Below are 23,181 nucleotides of genomic sequence, written 5' to 3'. Positions count from 1 at the left end.
GAGAAAAAGCGGAGGTATATTGTTTTGCTCCCAGGGATCTTTCTGGTTGGCTGAAAAAGCATTAGAAGCATTTGAGGAAAAGTTAGCTACAGCTCTCTAAGCTCTTTGAGGTAGGTGAGTGTATTGGAAGAGAGAATCCCCTAAACTCCTTTAAGCAAAGGAAATGGCTTTGATTTCCCATGCCCCATGTATTGGATCCTTTGGGTTGTCTCTATGCAGTCTCCATAAGATGTTCTCATCTTAGAAATTTCCAGATAAACCCATATTAGGACTTTAAATTCAGACACTGAAACCTCAGATTGAGTGTCTGAACCCATTTGACAAGGTCATGTGTTGGACACACCAAAAGGGCAAGGACGCAGCCAGCAGCAAAGGTGACATTCAAGGTCTTTTCTCTTCCCATTCGCATGCTGTGCCTACAGCCGGTGAGATCTCCCCACTTCAGTCAGTGCTTGCTTTCTATTTGGCTAGACTGTGATAGTGAAATACCAATATTAGGATCAAGGGGTAAGGAGGAGGCTTTGGGTTTCTAGAAGGGAGCTGCTGACTGCGTGTTTGTGCTCCTGGTATTTCAGGGGTTGTTACTGCCTCCCTTTGAGCTCCGTATCCTGTGTCCGTTTCAACAGGGGAAAATGCAGCACTGCTTTGTGGAAACACCTCATGGAGCATTTAGCTCTATTCTGCCGGAACGTTATCTATATTAGCATTAGGGAATGTCTCTCCTGACTTATAGGGACCAGCAATAAACCTGAGCTGCGTAGCCTGGAGCTGAATTCCCCTGTGTTTGTGAGATGACGATGTTTACATCTAGCCAGCATCGTAACTTTGTTTAGTCTAGGATTGCTGATAGCGCTGCGCAGTAGTGGAGGTCTCCGAGGTAACGTTGTCTAGGGCTGTGTATTTGCCAATATTGCTGCAATGTGACCTGTTTTGCTGCTGTTCCTGGAGCCTACATTTAAAAGAGGCTAATGATTATAGGGGCAGAACGCGACTGCAGGTGAGACTTGCAAGGACTTGCACTGGCCTTCTACTGTGTAGCTCAGTGAGGACTAATGGAGGAATTACAGAGAGAAATGTGCCCACATAAGGCGCTGAAACTAGAATTAAAAAAGTGCAGGAGTGTGATGGTGCAGGGCTTTGCACAGCCTTGAGGGTCTCTCTTTGTGGGACCTTGGGCAAGTTACTCTGAGATGGACATAGCAATGCCTTTGAGCTACGTGTTCGTGTCCAACTTGGGTGAAGTAGTTAAGCAGGTTCTCAAACGCTCCATCAGCCACAAACCTGTAATTCCCTGTGCCTCGGCTGCCCGTGTGCACGGGGGAGGTCAGATCTTGATTTAACCCTACTTTTTATTCCTGTTTATATTGTAAAGCTTCTCAGAGCTTGCACTGTTTGTACAGCCCTGGCCCAGCGGGACCTCTCCTGAGCTGCGTAACAGCCTTATAAATACTAACATAAACTTGAAAAAAAGCTTCCTCTGTTTCAGGGCTCCCTAGAGATGCTGACAGCAGTGATAAAACCATGCTTTTTTGCTGCAACTTCCTTACCCCCCTCTTCAGACGGGTCTCTGCTGTGGGTGCCCGTAGGGGGGCAGTCCCTGAGAGGACTCTGCGTACTCGCCCCGGTCCCTTGCCCCTGCTCCGTGCAGGCATGCCTGGCCCGTCCGTCAGTTTGGAAGCCCTAAGGAGCCAAGGGGGGTCATCAGGGGAGGTGCACTCAGCCGGGCCAGCAAGGCCGAGAGCCCAGGTCCGCAGGAGGGATGCGTCAGGCTATGCATCGCAGTGGCTGGCATGGGATGCTCCCTGGAGCACCGCCAGGACCTCGCTCGCTTGTCTCCAACTGGCTTTGTCAGTAAAAGAGAGTTTAAGATTTAACTAATTGGCTAAATGTAGCCTTTCCTGTCAGGGTGAATTAGGGGAAGGCTTTATTCTGGGTTTTGGCCCAGGAGGCTGGGGAAGATGAAGCTTGCAACGCACGTTGGTGAACGCAGGGTCGCTTTCTCCTTCTTTAGGTCAACTGCTGATGAGATGTGCTGTGATGGGATTAGCCAGGTGACCACTGTGAAGTGGGGTTGCCCTGGCAGATCCTGCAATGCTGGTGACAGGACTCTGCTGGAAGAAATGAGGATACTCCAAACACTGCCCAGCCAGGCCTGCTGGGCCGGGCCATGGGGAGCCATGGCCTTCGCCGCCCTTGCTGCCTCCACCCGGTCCAGGGAGACCTGGCACCATTGCCAGGGCTGGCAAAGGGGCTGGACAGGGCAGACAGGGTACACGACGGGTCTGGAGGGGCTGTGCCTTGCCTTTCCACACCTGGGCTCTGATGTGCCCCTCTAACGAGCCCTCGTGCTAGAGGAGAGTTGTGGTTCCTCACATTACAGGGCCGTGTTCAGCATGCCCTTGTCGTCACATATGGTAGTTGCTGCTATGAAATGGTTGTGATGCCCGCCCAAGGCCAGGAAGAGAGTCCAGGGACTGTCCAGCCGGAGTCACTCTTTGGACTGACCCGTTTTTCTTTCAGGGTTTGCTTCCACACAGTAACTTCCCCTGTGGGGAATCTGCCGCATGCCTTTCTGTGCATGTGCTAGGAAGAAGACCCTCCCAGCACTGGTGGGTTTGCACACACACGTCCTCCTTCGCTTCACCAGCAGCATCCATCCTGGGGCGGAGACCTCTGCCCAGGTTGTCACAGCCGTTTTCATGTCCTACTTCCCTCCCGTCCCTGCTCTCTCCTCCTGTAACACAAGGGCCAAGCTATTGAATCCTTCCCCTCTGCACTTTTTGTGACGAGCAGGTCACTCCATCAGCTTGGACAGTAAAGACATAATTGCACAAATATCCGAACAGCTGAGGAAGGGAACAGTTTGTTTTCCTTGGCCATAGCAGGGAGGACAAGTTGCAGGATTCAGTCACATCCAGGGAGATTTTTGGTGAGGTGCTATGAAAAGCTTTCAGGCAAAACAAAATGCCACAAGTTGCCTGGGAGGAGGTGGTCTGCCCTTTGCGGTTTGGTTTCAGAGCAGGTTAGCCGTGTGTCTGTCAGCAGAGACGGAGGCAGCTCTGATCCTACCTCGGGGCTGAGCAGAGGGCTCGCTGAGCCCACTTCCAGCCGTGGCTTTCGGTGGCAGCGTGCCTTCCTGCCGTGCTGGCACCGCACGCATGCTGACACTCCCCTCCGCTTTGGGCAGCCCGATGCCCGGCTCAGGCAGGTCTCTGTAGTGCTTTCACTCGGTTGCTGGGTCTCTGAGACGCCACAGGCGGCTCCTGAAACTCCTTCGAACACGGTTCTCCCACTACTCTCGTTTACAGAGCTGTCTGGGTTGAAGCCGTCAGCAGCCCAGTTTTTAAATGACCTACTGTTTTACGTCATTGTTTTTTGAGGTTCATAGAGGTGTCGATTAACAAAACTTTGCTGGTCTTTACTGCTCTCTGGTTTAGTGGCTGGCATGAGCCGGGGCATTTAGGATTTCAGGCTGGTGGGAGCAGCCATTATGTTAGTGTAGCAAAGCGTCGATCCGTGTAACACCCTATGTGGTTGTGCCGTTCCTGTCTGGTGCACAGTCCCTCTCTGTCCATCTGTCTTGGAGACCAGGCTGAGCATTCTTCAGCGCTGTGTCTTATTGGCATGCAATACAGGCTTTTGGTTATTTCATCTCTGGTACGCTCAGCGGCACGGGGATTTGCCGAGCGCAGTAGAAGTTTTTTGCATTATTTTATATTGACAGTGTTTGTCTACTGTAATAATTTGGCTGTGTTTCCTATACATCTTCTGCTATTACACTGCCTTTCTTTGTAAGTCTCCCTCTTTGCCTGTCGTAGTGGAGTTGCTTTTCTAACGCGCTGGCTCCCTAACCCTGTTATTACTTTTGGCACTCAGTGCGCATCCTGATTAAGCACATTGGCTCCTGTTTTCTCTATTTCCACATTGGCCTGCTCTCTGAATTCCTCTTACCGTTACATTCTAGCACCGCTCTGTGTTATTATTTATTATTTATATTGCAGTAGCGCCTTAGAGTCCCAACTGAGATCACGGCCTGATTATGAACATGCCATGCGCTAATGCAGCCTCTTAATATACAGCTCTTTTTCTACTGTTTTATTTCTCCTGACTGTGGTTCTGTTTGTTGTCTGTCAGTGTCACAAACCATTTTCTGGGGTTCCAACAGCGCAGAGGGGTCCGTGTTCAACTCCTTTGAGATTAGTTTGAAAGTTAAGACACATAGTTACCCACTCTTCAAGGCCAGGGCTCTCCTCGCCTGTCACCCTCTGGAAGAACCAGCACGCCCCTTCCTTGAGGATCCCTGAGCTGTGCCATGAACTGCTCGATTTTAGCTGTTCAGGACCAGAGTCACTTGCCGCCTGGACTCCTGGCGGCTCAGCTAGCAGAAGTGCTCCACACTGGTCTCGTCCACCTCTCGAGGCTCTCGTTCCTGTCAGACACATGCACGCACCCAGGTGCAGATGCCTGGTGCATGACCATACTTGCCAAAGTGGCACAGCCAGTCACCCTCCTCCCTGGCATGCATATGCATGAGCACCTGGTCTGATTCATAACAGCAGCCAGCTCCTTAAGTAGCCGGTAACTATAACTGAAGGCCTGCCAGGAAATCTGTGCGGCTCTCTGGGAGCAGCTTGGGGCCCCGGCCGGTTGTTAATGTGCTGTATGGTGGAGGGTTGTGTGCCTTTCTGGGTAGCTTGTAGCTTTATCACCTTGATTGTGACCATGAGACAATGTGGTGTGCCAAGGGTTAAGGACAGGGGTAGCTGGAAAAGCTGGGTTTCTAGGGAGGAAGTTGGATACCAATAGGGCTAGAACCGTGAGTCCATGCATAGCAAAACTGTTGTCATTTAAGGTCTGAAAAGAAGGCTGTTCTTGGCCTACCTTTCTCCTCTGGCTTTGGTTTGGGGATGGTGGTTGGTATAACAGGAATAAAAAGGTACTTTGGTGCTGCATGCTGGTAAATGTTAAGAAATGAAACAGAACAAAACACAGTAGTGCTCTTTCAAGCATGGCTCTGAGTTGCCGTGCACAGCCCAGCCAGGCTTTACCAGGACTGCTCTCAAAGGACTTTTTGGTGGCCAAAGCTAGGGTGACTGCTGTGCTTCCAGGTGAACCATATACTCTGTGCACAAATCCTGCAGTGAGAAGTCTTAGCGCAGGAGTAGAACAGAGGCACCCAAACTTCAACCTCTTGGAGCCCCAGCCACCCTCCCCTGCTTGTAAAGCCCTAGTGTCCCAGGGGACAGGAGTGTAAGGCCAGCCAAGGTAGTTGAGGCTGGAGCCGTCACCAAGCAGGGCTCCCATCACCCATCTCCTTGTACAAACCACTCTCTTCACTGGGCGAGAGGTTTGGGAGCCGGCCAGAAAGCTAATGCCCACTGGGAAGGTGGAAGGGATCAGGCTGCAGTGGAGAAGCCGGGATCCCTCCCTGCAACCAAACCCAGGCTGCACTGTACAAGAGACACCCCTGCTGCTTGCACTGACAGGGGACTCTTCCCTCTCCTCCCCTTTCCCTTCTTATTTTTGCCTCTCTTTTGCCTTTTCCCAGGGTGCCAGAGGGCCTGATGGGCCAGTAGGCGAGCCAGGGTCACGAGGTGTCAAGGTGAGTGCCAGCAGATGGCTGGGTTGGCTGAGACTGCTCTTAGCCATGTTGTAAAACACCCTGGACAGTATCACGGTCATGTCCTCCTTCAGGAACAGGGGATGCTCAATAGCTCCACGAGGACCAGGCACCAGCAGCAAGTCCATTGTGCAGCAGGAGCAGAACCTGTCCACGCAGACATCAGGGCCTTTGCTGCTGAGATCTAGACCCCCGAACACAGAGGCACTCCACAGATATCAGTGATCTTCTGCTAAAATAATGGGGTCCCCCACAGGAAAGGGAGTAGCTTAGCTGGCAGCAAGTGCCCTGAACTGTGTTCTCTGAACCTTGCACAGAAAGCATACCAATTTAACACTCCTGGTAAAACCTGACCCTACCAAATGCACCTCTGTGCTGATGTACTTCATGTCAGTTAGATTAGGATGGGAAGAAGCACACAGCAGGAGTTGCCTGGTGCAGATAGCTGCCTGAACAGACCCATGCTCCATGGCAGGCTCTGGGATGGGTAGCTGGGAGAACTGGACCTTTGTCCTACCACTGAATGTCACCAGACTCCACGTCTCTTCCCTGCATGCATGTCCCTGTGAATGCAATTTAGATGGGAAATCTGCCTTATTTTGTGCCCTGCCAGGCAAGGCTGTGCTGAGTCTCTTGAGATTCGCAGCTTCCTCCAAAGCAGTGTTTGCCGAAAAAACATTAGGTTGTGCAGCCCATCCCCCAAACTCCCCACTTGTTGGGGTGTTCATCAGGGCAGGATGCTGGGTATTTGGCCCTTTCAAAGCTGCAGGGAACTGGAGGGGACGTTTGATGCAAAGACCGTGTCCTCCTCAAGTGCAAGAGCAGGTAGGCTGGGGCAGAAGAGCATCGTCAGTACAGTTCATACTTCTGCCAACATGTCTCTCTTTCCTTTGCAGGGACGTCCAGGGGAGCCCGGCAAACTGGGGCCGGATGGGCTGCAGGTATGTCCCCTGTGAGAGCTGGTGCCTGCCAAAGCTGGCACGGTGTCAAACCCCGCTATGGGTACCCACACACACACGATGCCCAGGAAACTGCAACTTCTCCTGGCCAAAGTGACACAGGTGTCTCAGCACATTCCCAGCTGCTAATCACTGTAACTGTGTTCACAGGGGAAGATAGGAGAGACTGGGGAGACGGGATCACATGGCTTCCCAGTAAGTGTTCATCACTTCTGCTTCCTTTTGTAACCTTGGTTTCACTCAGATCCTTAAGTTTTGGGTCCTGGTCCAGCAGGAGAGACTTGGACAATGTCTCACAGTTCAGGCTATGGGGCCAGCCCTCTGCTCCTCTTACTGGAGCATTTGCAGTGCATGTTACGTGCTGAGAGGCATGAAAGTTTGCTACAGGGTTGGAGCTGACCTTGGTGTGTTTAATTTTTTCCAGGGTATCCAAGGACCTTCTGGACCTCCAGGAGCGAAAGGGGCTCCAGGCGACCCGGCAAGTGTCTTATCACTCTCTCTTCATCTGTCCCCCTGCTCCCACACACAGACACTTCATTTTTTTTCTCTTTCTGGCTCTCTCCCTCTTTCCATTCCCACTCCCAGCTTCTCTGTCCCTGCCAACTCCAGCATGGTCAGAGATGTGAAAGATTTGCCTAGAGTCCTAGGAGACATGAGGAGAGAAAAGATCAGACCCCGGAAAGCAAAAAGAGGCCATGGATCAAACAGGGAGAGTGTAGGATGCAGCCTGGGCTGGATTTCTGAAGGGAAGGAAGGAAAGAAGGGCAAGGTTGGGTCTGGGAAAGTGTTAGATGTAACAGGAGGAGTAGGACTTGGCTGGCAGGGAGAGCTGAAGGAGTCAGAACTGAGCCTGTAGGTTTGGGGAAAGCTCTGGGAGATGAAGACACAGACCTGAGAGAGGACCAACAAGACCATATGAGCAGAAAGAAGTGGTCATCTGCTTTCTGTGTCTGTGGGGACTGACCTGGACTGTGAAGGGAGAGGATAAATCAGACATTTTTAAGTTACCAGCTGCAGTTGTTTCAGGATGGAGCTAGTAAGATCAAGGGCCTTCTGAGCTGTTGTTTGCCTGTTAAGGTGCCTCCTGGTCTCTGCATCTCACTGACTGTCTCCTGCACATTGCATAGATCTGCTGTGACAGGGAGGAAGCAGTGTTCCATCTTACAGGCCGCAAAAGTGATAGCCTTTCAGAAACAAAAACAGTTGTATGAAAAGAGTCTTGTATTTCTGTTTTTCAGGGACCGCAAGGACCACAGGGGCCACCTGGGCCTTTGGGAGAAATCGGGCATAAGGTAGGTCTGATCTTTGTTCCCATTTCTTCTCCCCTCGCACTGAGAGTGGCAGGATAGGAGGGACGAGTAAGTGTGCAGGGGCACATCCTTCCACACCGCAGGGGCACGAACGGGAAAGATTTCCCATGGGTCAGCTTCCAAAGCAAACAGTGGAAATCAGAAATTTGAGCCTCATTTTCATCAAAGGCAGACCATAGAAACCCAACTGGCAGATGGGCAGACCCGTCTCCATAACAAGAGAAACGTTTCAAAGCTGACTACACTCTAACAAGCATGTCACAGGCCCCCGATGTGCCAGGCACCACATTTCCATACCACTGTGCAGAGTTGGGGCACAAACGCAGCAACAATTCAGACTGCAAACTGGTCTTTTCTCTCCCGCTCCTAACTGCTCCCGTTGTGATCAGATACGGTTTTGTAAGCCAGCTCGGATTGCTGTGGCAGTCCATCACAGGTTGCTGCGGCCAGTGGAGGAGGCTCAGAGAAACACCTTTGCTGCTGGCTCATGCTTTTTGAATTGACGTTGCCATGAAGCAATGGCACAAACACACCATAACCCACGGCAGGAGCAGTCGTCAAATGATGCCTCAATGGACTGCAGGGAGATGCCTCCATGGGTTCCCCCTAACTCTTCTGCAGTCTCAGGTTGATTTGACCCTCTTACAGTTCTGATCAAATCTACCAGTTCTCCTCATGCAGCTCCTTTCCCTAGGTCCCCATCTGTTATATAGTTGTGATGTTTCACTTGGTTGTGAAAACAGCAACGAAGGTGCCTTTTAATACAGTCCACTGCAAAGTGTATGAGTCACGAAAGTTTCCATTCTCATGGCTGCTAGACTGGATGGAGCAAGCTCTCAGCGTGGTAAACCACACTGGGGAGCTGGAAAGCTGCTACCGAGGCACTTTGGATGTTGCCAACCAAGAAAGTACAGAGCTTTATTCAAATCTGTCTCTCCTCCAGGAGCCTTTCTCTGCACTGGCACCACTGGAGAAACCAAAGCAAGATCTTTTGCTTTCACTGGAGCATGAATTTTCTCATTGCCTGACTTGACCGCTTGTTGGTAAACCCAGCACGCACCCTGCTCCCTCCTCAGCCTGAATCCATTTCAGCAAGCTAGGAACTGGCTTTATTCCATGGGCAGCCGGGTGCTCCCATGACTGCGTGCTCTTGCTTCCTTTCTTCTTAATTGCAGAGAGTTGCAAACAAGCCACTCAAATCCTGTCAAGACAAGCTTTGCTGTCCCCTCTTTGGTCTTGTTTTACAGATTCTCATTCCCCATCCTTTCCTGGAGGTGGTAGAAAATGTGCAAAGATTAAAGTTCTCAGTTTATTGTGGTACCAAAGGTGTTTAATAAAAGTGACCCTGCTGCTGCAAGCCTAGCAGCAGCAGGGCACATACTAAAAATGGTCTGCAAGGTCGTTCTCTCATCCTCCCTCTTCCTACCTTATTGCCCGTAATTTTCCAGGTTGGGCACCCATTTGTGGCTGTCTGGGGGACACGAAGTCTCCTAGATGTTTCAGGGTGTATGCTCAGATAGACAGGACCGCCTTATCTTGTCAACTAGCTGCTTTCATTCAGCAAGTACAGCCTGGTGACAGGCCTGGGTGGGGGGTTTCTGATCCCAACCCAGTTCTTGGTGCTAGGATGTTTGCTGGTCGGTACAGCCAGAGAAAGTGGATGCTGGATGTTGATTGAGGTTAATCTGTCTCCCTTTAGCTGTACTGGAGCTAGCAGCACCGTTGCCCCCTGCCTCTCCCTGATGCCTGGGGCAAAGGTTCAGCACAAAGCTGTGTCGTCTATGGCAGCTATTCCTGCAGAGGATGGGCAATTCACGGCATGTGCAGACCCTGCAGCCGTGTTAATTCTTAATCCTAACAGAGATAAGATGGGTGGCACAGAGGCTGCGCTTTGCCCCACTGTAATGGGTAATGGTTGGTCTTAGGAAACAGTCAGAGGAGAGCAGGAGCACAGCTGAACAGTTTTGTCACCCACTGTAGTAGCCAGCCCGCTGAACCCTTATGAATGGCTTTCAAATCTAATCCTGTACCTCTTCCCGTCTTCCCTAACTAGTGCCGGCGCTGCTCCCCAGCGTGGTTACTAACCTCAGAAAGCAGAGGGACTGGGAGGAATTAGAGAGAGGTGGCTTGGCAGAGGAGGCCAGGAGGTTGCAGCAGGCTTGGGGAAAGGGGAGGCAGGAGAGATGAGCGCAGCCATCGCAGGAACAGGACACCAGGGGTCTGTGACCTCTTTGCTGCTGCGTACCCTGAGCCAGCTCCAGGGAGGTAATTACATTGCAGCCAGGGCTCTGCTCTCCCAGGAGTGCTCTGCTAAAGGAATTATGTCTTTGATCTTGCTTTCTACTTGGTTACAATGGGGTTTTTCACCATCTTCTTTTTTTTTTTTTTTCCAGGGACCGCCTGGCTCAATGGGACAACCTGGCCTTGCAGGTGAACCTGGCATGAAGGTAAGAAAAAACCCTTAGTGCAATCTCTCTGTCAGAGCAGGGAGAAATAATAGCCACTTCTGTTCCTGCCAGGAGAGGGTAACCTTGCAGGTTCAGCCTCCAGCAGCCAAAGCAGACAGGGTAATCAACAAAGATCAAGTTAAAAAATAAAAATAAAGGTTAACTTTAAGCCCTTGGTTACAAATTCCTGAGCCCCATCTCCGTGCCAGAGGGGGATGCTGTCAGTGTAGGGAGAAGCACCGTTCCAGGGATCTCCTACCTCCGGAGCTGGCGAAGGGCTTTGAAAATGAAGCTCGATTCTTTCCCAGGTGTGAAATCTGAGCAGTGAAGGGAGTCCTTGAGACCCAGAGATCTGGCAGCTTCTAGTTTGAAACAAGAAGGGTCTCGGGAAGGTCCCAAGTGTAAAAATATCCTCAGACAAGATCCTGCCACAGTTTCCAAGCCTCGGCTACCTGGGGACTGAACTCCACTGATGGTTGTTGGGGGGAAGGTGCCTTGCTCCAGAGCCATGAATGCACCTTCTTGTCCACATGAAAAGGCCTGTAAAAAAAAACATCTCTTTGTTTGAATAAGATTCCTGTGCTGAGCAGCTCAGAGAGATTTTTATTTTATTCTGTCCCCCTCTCCGCTTCGTTTGAAGGATCGTTCCTGTGTGGAGAGCCTTTGAACAGACTGTATTTGGGGATTAAGCGCAATTTCCTCTTTGCTGTTCTTCACTCCCCACCCCCACCCCCGTCCTTTGCCATGTTTTCCCTGGCAAATCTTCTGACACTTCACTGGAGCTACTGTGTCTTTGGCGTCCTGATACTGCACTAGTGTTTCAGCTCCCGTGCTCCTGGCTGCCCCTCGGCGCCTTTGCTGCCTTCCCCGGGCATAGCACAGCGTCGCTTCGCACCGGGCGTCCGTGGGCCCCCAGCAGGAGCTCTCCTCCAGCTCCCGTGGGAGCAGGAGCGATGGGTGCAGCGTCTGCTGCTGAGCCTCGCGGAGCAGGACCGCTGCCTGCAGCCGAGCGCAGCTCTGACAGCGCCTGGGAGGCGTCGCGGAGCCTCCAGAGTCCGGTGTGAAATGCAGAGGGAACAAAGGAAGGAGAGAGCAATTTCTGGCAGTGCAGAAGTCTCAAACACCCCTTTACCCGCTGTCAGTACAACGTGCTGGGCAGTCAGAGACTGAGTGTCTCTTGCTGGCTCCTTTCCCTAAGCTGGGAGGTGCTGGGACATGCTGGGTTGCTCTGGGCAGTTGCTTGCAGGCATATTTGCTGCAGAGCGAGCTGTATGGGTAGGTCAGGCTTTCTTCCCCATCTGACTGTCACTGCATTTCTTGTGCTCCGCTCCTTGCGAAGCAGCTAGTTTGGACAGGCACACGCGGAGGATAACTGCCCCCGGCCGTTGTACCCCTGGCAGTAAATCACAACCTCGCAGCCTTTCGCCAAGGGACATTTGTGTGCCACCTCCAGACACCTTCAGCTCACTTGTTTCTGTGCCGTCCAAGTTTCAGGTGCCGTCCAAGATCCAGGTTCTTCTCTGCCTGCTTCGGTCATGCTGGGCCTCAAAGAGCTGTTTGCTGTTGTCTTCCTCCCTCTGGTTGCGTATGTGTTGCAGTGCCGCACTGCACACTGGCATTGCTGCCTTTCCTGCTAAAGGGCAATGCTGAGGGAACGTCCTTTGGCTCTGCAGCTGCAGGCATCAGCCACCACTCCTTGATCCTCTGCCCTGTTGGGTATCATCGCAATAGAGCCTCTGAGGTGCACACTGGCCGCAGAGACTGCTCTGTTAGCAGAGGGGCTGCTGATGCCCACTTGTCCCTTGGGTCCCCCTTGCAGACTGAAGTGTAGGTGTTTGAGAAAAGGAAAGGGAAAGTCAAAATGAGGGGGTGAAATGGGAAGTGCTCCGTACTCACTTGCCATCAGCAAACAGTTTGTCTCCATGTCTGTGGTTCGTTCTTTTTAGGGTGATCCTGGACAGTTGGGAGTCCCTGGAGAGCAAGGCCTCATCGGTCAAAGAGTGAGTACAGTCCCCTTCCAGTTGGACTCTCTGCTATATCACTTCCCTCTGTTCCCCGTTCACTCACAGCCTGGGCAAAGACGCCCTGTTCTGGGAATCCTGTAACCCTTCTGTCCCTTGTTTCTTGTCTGTCATGATGGAAATACCTTCCTCACAGAGTCTGTAAGTTTGAGCTCACCAATGTTTATGAGCCTCTGATGCTACAGAGCTGGTGACTATCACAGCCCCGGTCAGTCATCTGGGTGTGCAGCTGGAAAGTAAAGGTCACAGGGACCTCTGAAAATAGTTCAAGGAAAGATCTCAATATCCTGGCCATTTTCTCTCAATAAAAACAGTTGTGCGGGAGCTACCAGTGAGAAAGGAAGGCTCCTCACTGCCCAGCCTGCCTGCACCCGCTGCTTGGCAAAGTGCTTTGACAACTTGGAGTATGAAAGCGGCTGTGTGGGAACAGGCCCGTTCTGTTTGCACGCTGTGCGCGACCTGGGACTGTGCAGCCTTCTAGGGGCAGGAAAACGCTCAGGCAGAAGGCTGGCATTAACCAGGGAAACACTGGCTACGCTGTGCATGCGTGGGAGGGAGCCAGGCAGGGGATGAATGCATGGATTGAAGCCGGCAATGGCTCTTGTCCCTTCTCGGGACTAAAGTCAGTTGTTGGAGCAGGATGGGGAAGCCCCGGGTTAAATGAATGCAGACTGAATCCCCTTTCAACCCAGGGAAAGAGGTCTTTCCGCAGGCCAGTGGTGGGGTCTGTGGAGGAGAAAGTATGGCTCAAAATAAAGCAAGAGGCTGCGTTCTTTTCTTGCTCCAGGAAGAGCTTTTCAGTGGTAGGGCACAGACAGGACGTGTGTCCTCAGGCACACTGACCCGCGCAGAGCCTGTCTGCCCCGAACGGCAGCACTGGCTCCACTGCACCGAGGGCATCGGCACAGAGGTGTCGCCCCAGGCTCCATCGCTGCAGCACAACTCTGCCGCTGTGCAACACGTCAGCTGCCAAAAGCATGGAAACAAAAGGAGGTTTGGACACGGCCTTACTTCTTTTTGTCCTTTCTGTCTTGCAGGGAGAATCGGGGCTGGAAGGGGACAGCGGACCACCTGGGCCGGATGGTGTTAAGGTAAACCTTACTGCTGTGCCTGATTTCGGCGGTCGCGCACCCTCTGTGCGCTCAGGCCCACGGTGTTCCCGTCGGCAGGAGACCGGGGGCGTTTGAAGCCAAGGGGGTTATTGGAATTACTGCATCTGTGCAAAAGGCCTCTGCCCTGCTCCCCTTGCTGGGCAGGATGCAGCCCCAGCATCACCTTTAGGGGCACGGGGGGGTTGGGGGGGTCCAGGCTGGGCCAGCACTTTACCTCCTCCTGAGTATTTCTGTTTCATCTTGCTGAGCCTCCTGTTCCCCACTTTTATTAAGGGTTTTGACCCGATGCCTTTCACTGCCCTGAGCTGAGAAGCCTTTGAGCCCATCTCTGCCCTCCCACCATCAGTTCCCTCTGGCCAGACTGTCTGTCCGTTCTGTAAACAGCCCATAGTGGGAAGGAACTAATGGAGACACGTGTCCCGGGCTGAACTCGGGCAGGATCCCACGTCCGCTTTCCGTCTGCCTGCAGCCTCGCCTCGGCCTTTCGCAGCTCGGTGCTGCATTCGCAGTTAGAGCCCAGCCAGGCTGGGTTATTTTAATTGGGCTTTTTCTCCTCTCTGTGTCTCGGTGGTTAGAGCCACCCCCGTGCTGGCTCCCAGCAGCTCTTACATCCCTCGCTGTGCATCCTAGAAAGATTTAATCTGTAACCTAGTCCTTAGGAATGGCCACGCTTACTTCCCTGGTCACGCAACCCAAGCCTCTTCAGACTTCTCCCATCCCCTGGAGTTGCCGTCTTTAGCCAGAGGTTATCTTGGTCATTTCAAAGGGCACTGTCTGAAATCCCCATCGTGGGGTCTTCGGTACCCTTTAATCCCAACCTTGGCCCCTCTCTGCCAGCTGACGGTAACGTTCGCTAATGCCAGGAACATGCTGACGCAGATGGCCTTGCTCCCTCCTGACGTGAGTCAGCCACACAGAGGTGGGACCCGCCACCTCGGCCATTCTCGCTCATGGACCAAAGGTCTCTGCTGCGGTCCTACGTGGCCAGCATGGCCTTGGGTTTACGTGCCAGTAGACCTCAGTGCTGAGGAACTGGTGGATGTGGATGTTATTTTCAAGCTCTATAAAAGACTCTTCCTGCCCTAAAGAATCATTCATTAGGTTTTTACTTGGAGAACTGAGAATCACCCAGGGGCTAAGTTCAATGCGCGCTATGTTCAGTCCCTTTATTACCTACTTAGGCCTGTTAAAACCGCTGCTTCTCACACCGGAGCTGCGCGCTCGGCAAGCAGTAGTCATGGCAGGGCTGCAGGGGTGATGAATTTTTTCCACTGCTTGTTCCTCCTGTGATCTCTCCTGCTTATTGTGCATTTTAGCTGATCCATTTTTCCATAGATGAAATCTTTCTTCTCTCTGCTCTGTTTCTGTTACTGTTATTCCTTTCAGAGTTGAATTAGGTTTTGCTTGTTCTTGGAGCAGTAATTCCTAGGACCGTTTCTGTCCCTTTAGGGGTCACATCTCACCGAGTCTGCCTGGCGCGGAGAGAGGCCTGGCACAGCTTGCAGCTCCGCTTCGCTGTTGATAGCTGCAACCTTGGGAAATTTGGGATCCAGCAGGGTCTGTGGCAAGCAAGGCTTTCTGATGCAAAGTTGTCCCTTGTCTGGTATCCCCTCGCTTCTCAGATTTATGCGATAATCTATTTTGAAATAAGAACTAAGCATTTGTTTTCCTGCAAGTTCACATATAGTCAAGTTTAAGCTGGGTAAAGCTTTGCTTTTTACTAAGGACTCCTCATGTTTCACTGCTCTACCCACATTTTTGGCATATGATCAGATCTCCAAAAAGGTCAAGTTCTTCAAAGTCTAGTTTCCAACAATTTGTCTGGTTTATTTGAGTTTACAGATTAAATTTCCAACTAATCAGGAATTCCTGGTCCTGGCAGGGGAAATCAAGAATTGTCCATCATTCTGCCCCACACTGCTGACCATAACATTGTTCACGAGTAAAGAAACCAGATCCCCTTCTTGGCAACGTCCCAAATGCTTACTCAGGTCTTGCATTGCCCTGTGTCCGTAGGAGCCGAAAGGCTGCTACTTTGCCTTTGGAATAGGACTCTGATTTCTGTCCTTGTGCAGCCGGCCTTTCTGCACAGGCCAACAATTTTGCTCCACGGAAAGAAAAAGCAGCCGGTCCCACAACAATACAGTTTACTGCTTTGTTCTAGTTAAACTGTTTGCCATGCGTCTCTACTTCTGCTTATCTCTGAATGTCAGACCAAAAGATTCCTCCTTAAAGACAGTGAAGACTTTTGTATTCTCTTGCCATCACTTACCCCTCCGGCCCCAAGGAGTCTTGAACCAAACCAGGTTTTTTGAACCTAAATGCACGTCTGGACAGTAAAGCCCCGGCTTGCCGTGCAAACATTTGTTTAACCAGAAGAGACGTGACTGTGCTCTCACTAACGCAGCTGCAAATCAAGAATCACTCTGTCAAGACTGGTTGGTTACACAAGTGCCGGTGCTGCTGTGAGTACAGACTTGGCTCTTTTGGTTGTCTGCATAAAATTTTGTGCCATCGATTGTAAGAACAGTGATTGGACATGATACCTACTGCCCCGACCGCAAATCCTTCGCAGGGGCAAGATGACATTGTTTTGCAGAGTGTTTATTTGAGCGCTGGGCCACTTCCCGCTTAACAGCAAGTGCCAAACGGCCGATCCTAACAAACGTGTCCTATTAAAAATCTTTCGGCATCCTGAGCTCAGGGCTTCTGGATGAGGCAAGGGAGTCTCTCAGACTTGTCTGCCTGTCTCATTCACGTGGGAGGCTCGGGCCTTATTGCAGGAGGAGCAAAGGGTTCAAATTACCCTGTGTAATGGGGGAGTTCCTCCTCCTCCAGCCAAGAGACTTTTAAAAAAACTGATTTTGCTCATTTTGCTAAATGTCAAGTGTATTATGACTCAGCCTCATTCATCCTTTTGTTTGCAGGCTCTCTTCCTCTCAGACTCCTGAAATATTAATTATGTGGTGGTTTTTTTTCCTTGCAAGAGCCATGTACAGTGACCCGTGTGTTGTGTGGGTATGAAAAGCTCACTCCCTCCTCTCTTCCGCAGGGAGACAAAGGAGAGCAAGGCCTGGAAGGAGAGAAAGGAGAAAAAGGCGATGAAGGACTGAAGGGAAAAGAGGGGCCTCTTGGATATCCGGGAATCACAGGTGTCCAAGTGAGTCTGAGAAACCAGCCTGCTGGTCTCCGTCGGCCGGTCCGTGGGTTTCCTGTAGTGACTAGCGCTCTCCTCCCCGGGCTGCGCAGGCAGCCATCTGGGTCTGCACAATCCAAGCTCTGGAAGGTGTGATGAGTATTGGCCCTGGAAAGCTCCTGCGCCCTCTCTGTGGGTTTCCAAACCCCAAAAGAATCAGTGAAGAGCCCTGGGTGCTCTTGTCCAGATCCCTGTGTGCGAGATGGCTTTAACCCTTCTCGTGGCTGAAGAGGGGGCCCAGGTGTCGCACGTGCCCTGCCGGGTAGAGCTAGCTGCAGGAGGCTTTCTGGGCTCCGTCTGGGACGGCAGGGCCCAGCCAGCACCCGCTGAGCTCCGGGGTGCCAGTGCGAGCTAGCTCGCCTGAAAAGACAAGATCCTTTTGCAACAAGAGGACAAAAGAAAGCTTGCAGTGCTGTGTCTGGAAGGCTGGATTTCATTTAAACCTAGAAGGAAATACACATAGGCTTTTTTTCTTTTCTTTTCTTCTCTTTTTTCCCCAAGGACAGCATTACTGTAGATGTTAATACTACTGTAACAGGACATGCCATGTTGCAGCAAAACACCTGGTAGTTCTAGAGGAAGATGCAGGGAGTAAACCAGAATCTGCTGCTAGGACAGGAAGTCGTCTGAGATGCGGCTTGTCCCAAGTGTGTCATAAAGTATGTTATTTTTTGCAAAAATTTACATCCAGGAGAAGGACTGGTCTTTTAATCAGGGTGCAGATTTGAGGTGTGGGTTGCTGCTGTGGTCTGCCCCAGGCTTTGTGTAGGCTTGGGGAGAGGTTGCGTAGCCTTTCTTGTCTCTCTGCTGCGTCTGTTGGATGCGCCACCTCGCAGGGTACTGAACAGGGGTGTCCTGAGGGCTGCGAGGAGCCGAGTTCCCTCAGGCCGTCGCAGGTACGCTCGGCCTGGAGTTTGGAACTGGGCAGGTTTTGCACTCCCTCACTTCCATTTTATCCTTATTTGCTCTCTTCTGTTTTTCCTTTCTAAGGTATCCGCCTTAAATTTAGATCACAAATATAAAAAACTAGCAGCAAGTGATTTCCGAATCCTCAAGGAATTTCCTAGGCAGGTCTGGTTCCATTAGAGATCGGCTCGCAATGCCGTAGAAATCAAAAACGCAATTCTGGCGCTGTGAGCGGAGCTGCGAGGCCGGCGGCGCCGCAGGGAGGCACCCGCTGCCCTGCGCCCGGGTGGGCCGCTCTGCGGGCGAAGTCAGGCCCCCCCGCTTGAAGCGCGGCGTTTGCCAGCCCGCAGACACCTTTGACTTGCTAGAATTATTGCTCCGGGTCGGCGTTCTCGGCAGCGGGGTCTCGGGAGGCTCCTTCCGCGAGGAGATGACCCTGCGAGCCGCGCGCAGCTCCTCCAGGGCTTCCTCGCTGGCGGCTGGCACAATCTTGCTGCTTCCGCAGCCGGAAAACCCGCCGGCTCTCGCCCCGCGCCTCCATGCAGCCCCAGCGTGCCGGAAGGAACAACTGGCCCGAGTTTGTCGGGCTCGTGGTGGCACCCAAAATGCCTCCTCGGGCCAGGGGGAGGCAGCAGGGCAGGCAGGTATCCCGGAGCCCAGGGGCGTGCTCCCTTCTCGCCGCCGAAGCGTGTTGTTTTTCCCTTTGGTGACATCGTGGCTGGCTAAAAGGAGGGCAGGAAGAAGGGTGTGAGGGGATGGAGGCAGCAAAGGGGTTGGATTTATGTTATTTTGGGGCTGAGGTTGGATTTTGAGCGCTGACTCGACTAGAAAGTGGAAACGTTGGCTTAATACCGTTGTGCCACTCTGCAACACCATAAATGTGCAGAACAAGGCTGTAGTCGTGCCCCAAATAAAGCCATACTTGGCCACAACCCCCTGTACCCGCAGGGAGCTCCGCACAGGATTGGGACCATACCATGGGCGCTGGGTGGTATCTAATATCCCAGCTCCCTTTGCAGCTTGGCATGGCTAAATGCCAGGCCTCAGCACAGAGCCTCCCATGCGCTGTACTTCTGGCTGGTTCCTGTGTTTATATTGTGCACGTTTAAGAACCAATAAAAATACTAAAATTATGAAAAAGCCATATTAAGTTATAGCGTATAAAATATAGATTCTCGCAGATTCCATCCCTGCTGTTTGCCAGCATGTCCCTGGGAACATGATGCCATTTTCTGTTTTATAAAAAAAAAAAAAAAAAAAAAAGTCCATTGAGCCAAGATTCCTGCTCATAATCACTCCCTTTTGTGTTTTTTTTACTGCAGAGTGCTATATTTCCATCTACTATTTTAATATGCTTCCTTGTGTCCAAACTCCAGCAGACTCTGAGCCCCACGTAAGATCCAGATAGCATTGCCGCCTTTGCCAAATGCCTGGCCGTTACCTAATTTATAGGCTGGCGTTCCTGTACTCGCTGAGGTAATTTAAAGATGGAAGTCCTCTGACAGAAGTACAAATAATTTTTCCCTGTCGATATTTTGAGGTTTCTTAATCCGAGCTTCCCATGGAGAAAATGCACAAATACTAGTGGGATCTTTCTGAGGTTTCTGCCAAAATAAAGTTTGCAGACCAGAGGTGCAAACCACTAGAGGTAACTACAATCCCCTCCTTTTCAAATAAGTATTGGAAGCTGGAATAGAAAATCAACCCATCCTCTATAAGCCGGATGCCCCAAAGCCACCTCAGGCACAGCCAGCCACAGAAGTGTATGATGGAAAGAGGTTTTTAAGGCTGTTGGACAAAGATAACGTCCCATCAGGGAAAAATTGTGCAGATGTTTCCCCAGTGGCAGATGGCAAGGCTGCATGGTGACGAGTTCCTGTGCCGGCTTCCTGGAGAACTGCCCGTGGCGTGGCACTGCCGGCGCAAGGCCCGGGGGCGCGCGTCTCGTTTGTGGGGTGTGCCGCAGACGCGGGGTATTTACGCGTTGTGCACGTTGCGTATGGTTTTAATACAGCTGATGTGATATGCATGATAGTGATACCAGTTTAGATGGCTTTAAAGAAATCTCCATCTTCAGCTATTGCATCTTCATCAGGTCTCTTCTGGCATGGTACCCAGGAGCCCTCACATCTGCGTTTCACTGCACTCCCTGCTTGGATCCATCATATTTGCCCAGGCTAGAGATGGTAGTTTCTGCTCCAATATTGTTGAGGTATCCTAGTCCCATACGGACATGGCAGGGGAGGTGTTACAGCTTCTGTGCCATTAGTGAAAGAGAACGCACACACACGCGTGCGTGGATTTGTTCTAGTTACCTGTATCAAACCGACGTAAAAACTGACTTAAGTGGCAGAAAGCCCAGTGTCTAGCTCACCTTCTTTCTGGAAGAGGTTCATGTAAGCTCGAGGAAGCAGTTGCCCATCTGTAGTCACGGACATAGTGACAAGCTTCTCCAGGGCTTTGGTTTGGCCCTGCACTGCCCTTTGCACTGGCAGTGGAGGGGCGCGCACAGAGATTGCCCTCCATGGCCACCAGAAATACTCTTTTCAGCCCAAATCCCTGCAGCTGCACCATTTTTTGAACACCAGGGACATGTTTAGTCTTAATCTTTATTTTGCCTGAGTTTAGAGGAATGTGACACTTCAGTATCAAGTGTCCTGTGACAGATGTGGGAAATAGGATGGTTGATTGCTCTGAAATGATCTGGCTTTATTTCTGGTACATTCGCGGTCCTTTCTGCATGTATGCCCTGGGGGAAAGGCCGGGCGTTGGCAGCTCCCCGGGGAGCCGCAGAGCAGGTAGAAGCAGGGGAACTTGGCAGGGCACATCCGAACTTGTGCACCACTTGGCAACGGACCAGTGCAACGGATGGAAAGAGGCAGCAGTTTCTTCGGTCTGAACAGTCTGAGCTCCCTGGGGAGGTGGCAGGCAAAGGCACTTACTGAGGCACATTCAGAGGTGCTGAAGCTGGAAGGAAACATAAAGGATCTGCTCTGCCCTTTCAGGTCATGCAGAGGAGAGGCTTTGACCCAGCAAGCCCCGCAGCAGGCCCAAGGCTAGCTTTAGCGAGCGAGATTTTATTTGCCAGAAAGCCATCCCGATGCTGATACAACGTTACCGACTGAGCGTGACCAAGCTTCCCTCGGTGCTCGAGAAACATTTTTCAAAGATCGTTAGCTTTATCTTGGCTCAGCCTTTTCCAGTATTAGCATATCTGAAAATCGGTTTCCACTGCGGTTTGAAATCGCAAACAAAAGCAGCAGGGAGGCCCCAGCCGCATCTCCGGGGGTAGTTTGTACACGTTTCAAAGCCAGTGGATTTCAGCAAACAAACCTGGCAACCGAGATGGGCCGTGAGTCTCACAGCTGTGGCTGGCAGGGCTCGAGGCAGCTGGAGCTGTGATACACAAGTATCCTCTATCTTTTGGTCGCTTTGTCCAAGTTCACACTGCTCCGTTCAGCTCTGGTTCCTGCTCAGCAGAGGGACAGGCCAGTTGTCCCTCGGGAGGGAAGAAGGAAATCAGAGCGTCTAACCCATTACAACCCAGCTGAATGCAGCATCCAGTTGAGATTTTAAAACTCGCAGCAGAGATGTGCACCTCTTGTGAGCTGCTCTCTTATGTGTTATCACCTCCCAGTGGTTTCCTTTAATGCCAGCGTTTTGCCTTCACTTGATCGTGACTCTTTTCTGTGCTTGGCCGTTGGACCTCCGGTTTGCTGCTTTTCTCTAACGTGGCCTGTTTGAGCAGTGAGGAGCTGATAATCTCTGCCCCTTGCAGAGCGCCAGGGAGTGTTTGAGCCTCTCAGTTCAGAGCCTGGCTGGAGACGCAGGTCCTGAAGGGTCTGGGATCAGCAGCGCGGGCAGAGGGAGCAAGAATCGTCCACTGGAGATTCAGGCTCTCCATATGAATAAGACAGGACACGGATGCATCTCCGCAGTTTGTGGGAGACCGGAAGACCAAACAGCACTTCAAAGCCTGGTGGGGCGTGCATCCGTGCTGCAAGCGTCACAGGGTAGTTTGCCAAAAATACAGAGTTAATTCATCTGCTAACCCCTGACTGTATGAGGGGATAGTGCAATGGTGCCTGAAATACCCAGATGACATTGTTGGAGTGCAACGTGCACTTACAACGGATCCTGACTGCCTTGTCCATCCTGCTCTTTGCAACAGAGGAGAAGAGTCAAAATTTGAAGTTGCTGGCATGTAACCAGCACCCCGGACACAGGCAAGTGCTCACTGAGAGTAACTCACCCTCTGAAAGTGCTCCCCTCTGCTGCTGCCCCTCTTGATCTGCACAAAATACAGCATTTTTTCCTTAGAGGCCAGCAGATCAGCTGGTGGCTGTGTGAAAGGCCCAAGCCAGTTGGCAGGAGCGAGGTGGTGGGTTTCCAGCTGCTCTCCATAGCTGTGCACTGTGGTTTTCGTAATGTGCCGGTCGTCACACAAGGCAGACATCTGATAGCAAGGTTTTTACAATTCCGGGAAAGGAACTGGAGAGCCTGTAGGTAATGAAATACAACATGCTCCGAAACAAGAAAATCCCTCATTGTTCAGCAAAACTGGGAGCCGAGTCCTTTTCTTTTTTCACTTCCTTTTTAACCTGAAATCCTGCCTGCAGTGCTGTTCAAGCCACATCAGGAGACAGAAAGCCTTTAAGCAAGACCCTCCAGTGGTATAAATCGGCAGAAACCGTTACATCAGAGCAGACCTGGCTGGTGCACTCCCCGCTGCATGGTGCGCATGTGCACCAAGAGAGCTCCAAGGGCTGGTGAATTCCTTCGCTGCAGGGCCACCAGGTCCAAAGTCCTTTTGTTTGCTCTCCCTGGCTGGATTTGTCCAAAGCAGAGAGGGCAAAATAACAAAACTGGGCTGGGGTGGATATCTGAGAAGGTTTTTTGGGCGAACTTGCAGAGAGCTCAGCCCTTTGAAAAGGACAAAGCTGCTGGTGCAGGGCTCTGAGATCCTGTGGCTCCAGTGCTGAGTGCAGCTACCTCACTCCACAGTGGCAGCAACTCCATGGACAGCACTGAACTGAGTCCCAAGGACAGGATTCTTCCCATCAACTTACACCACATACTCTTGTTTGTCTCCATCATCTACAGGCTAAAATCCTGAAGCGGAAGGAAGACTTGCTGGCTGAGACTGGCCTTCTGCTCCGAGCTAGCGGAGTTGCTCCAGAAATGCCATGCTCTGGTCACAGCAGAGCTGGGGCTGGTTTCTGTGCTCTATTATGCCAGGGTAGAGAGGGAGCTAGGTCTCATCTGACATACTGCTCTATTATAACGTTGTCCAAACATCACTTACAGCAGAATTTGTCCTAGAGTGGTTTTTTTGCTCTTTGTTCTTCTCTGTTTCCTGCCGCTGAAAACATGATTCAAAGATTTTTTTTTTTTTTTTTGCAACAAAGCGCCTCACTCTGCTGCCGCTGAATCCAGCCATTCACTCCAAACACATGAACTCAGTGACAGCTGGCAATGCCACACCATTTGCATGGCATTCACTCCCTGAAAATACTGAGGCTGTTGAAGAGCAATCCTGGAGTCACTTCTGGTTTTAATCTGTGTTGCCCATGCAGGAATCTGTGCTTTTTTTTTTTTTTTTTTCAGAAA

The 23,181-nt window shown here is 51.5% G+C and overlaps 1 protein-coding gene across 1 annotated transcript in view; it reads left to right on the top strand.

The window, feature by feature from the left end:
* The window catches only part of COL27A1 (collagen type XXVII alpha 1 chain), a 168,403-nt gene that overhangs the window by 113,491 nt on the left and 31,731 nt on the right, over positions 1 to 23,181 (top strand). Inside the window, exons 29-37 of the mRNA XM_026059675.1 lie at positions 5,549 to 5,602; positions 6,517 to 6,561; positions 6,730 to 6,774; positions 7,004 to 7,057; positions 7,818 to 7,871; positions 10,283 to 10,336; positions 12,283 to 12,336; positions 13,395 to 13,448; positions 16,522 to 16,629. Of these exons, the coding sequence (XP_025915460.1) occupies positions 5,549 to 5,602; positions 6,517 to 6,561; positions 6,730 to 6,774; positions 7,004 to 7,057; positions 7,818 to 7,871; positions 10,283 to 10,336; positions 12,283 to 12,336; positions 13,395 to 13,448; positions 16,522 to 16,629 (522 nt within the window). The remainder of the gene's footprint in view (positions 1 to 5,548; positions 5,603 to 6,516; positions 6,562 to 6,729; positions 6,775 to 7,003; positions 7,058 to 7,817; positions 7,872 to 10,282; positions 10,337 to 12,282; positions 12,337 to 13,394; positions 13,449 to 16,521; positions 16,630 to 23,181) is intronic.

The sequence above is a fragment of the Apteryx rowi genome, unplaced genomic scaffold, assembly GCF_003343035.1.
Source record: "Apteryx rowi isolate R43461 unplaced genomic scaffold, aptRow1 scaffold_16, whole genome shotgun sequence".
Lineage (NCBI taxonomy): Eukaryota > Metazoa > Chordata > Aves > Apterygiformes > Apterygidae > Apteryx > Apteryx rowi.
This window is presented reverse-complemented; position numbering and strand designations above follow the sequence as displayed.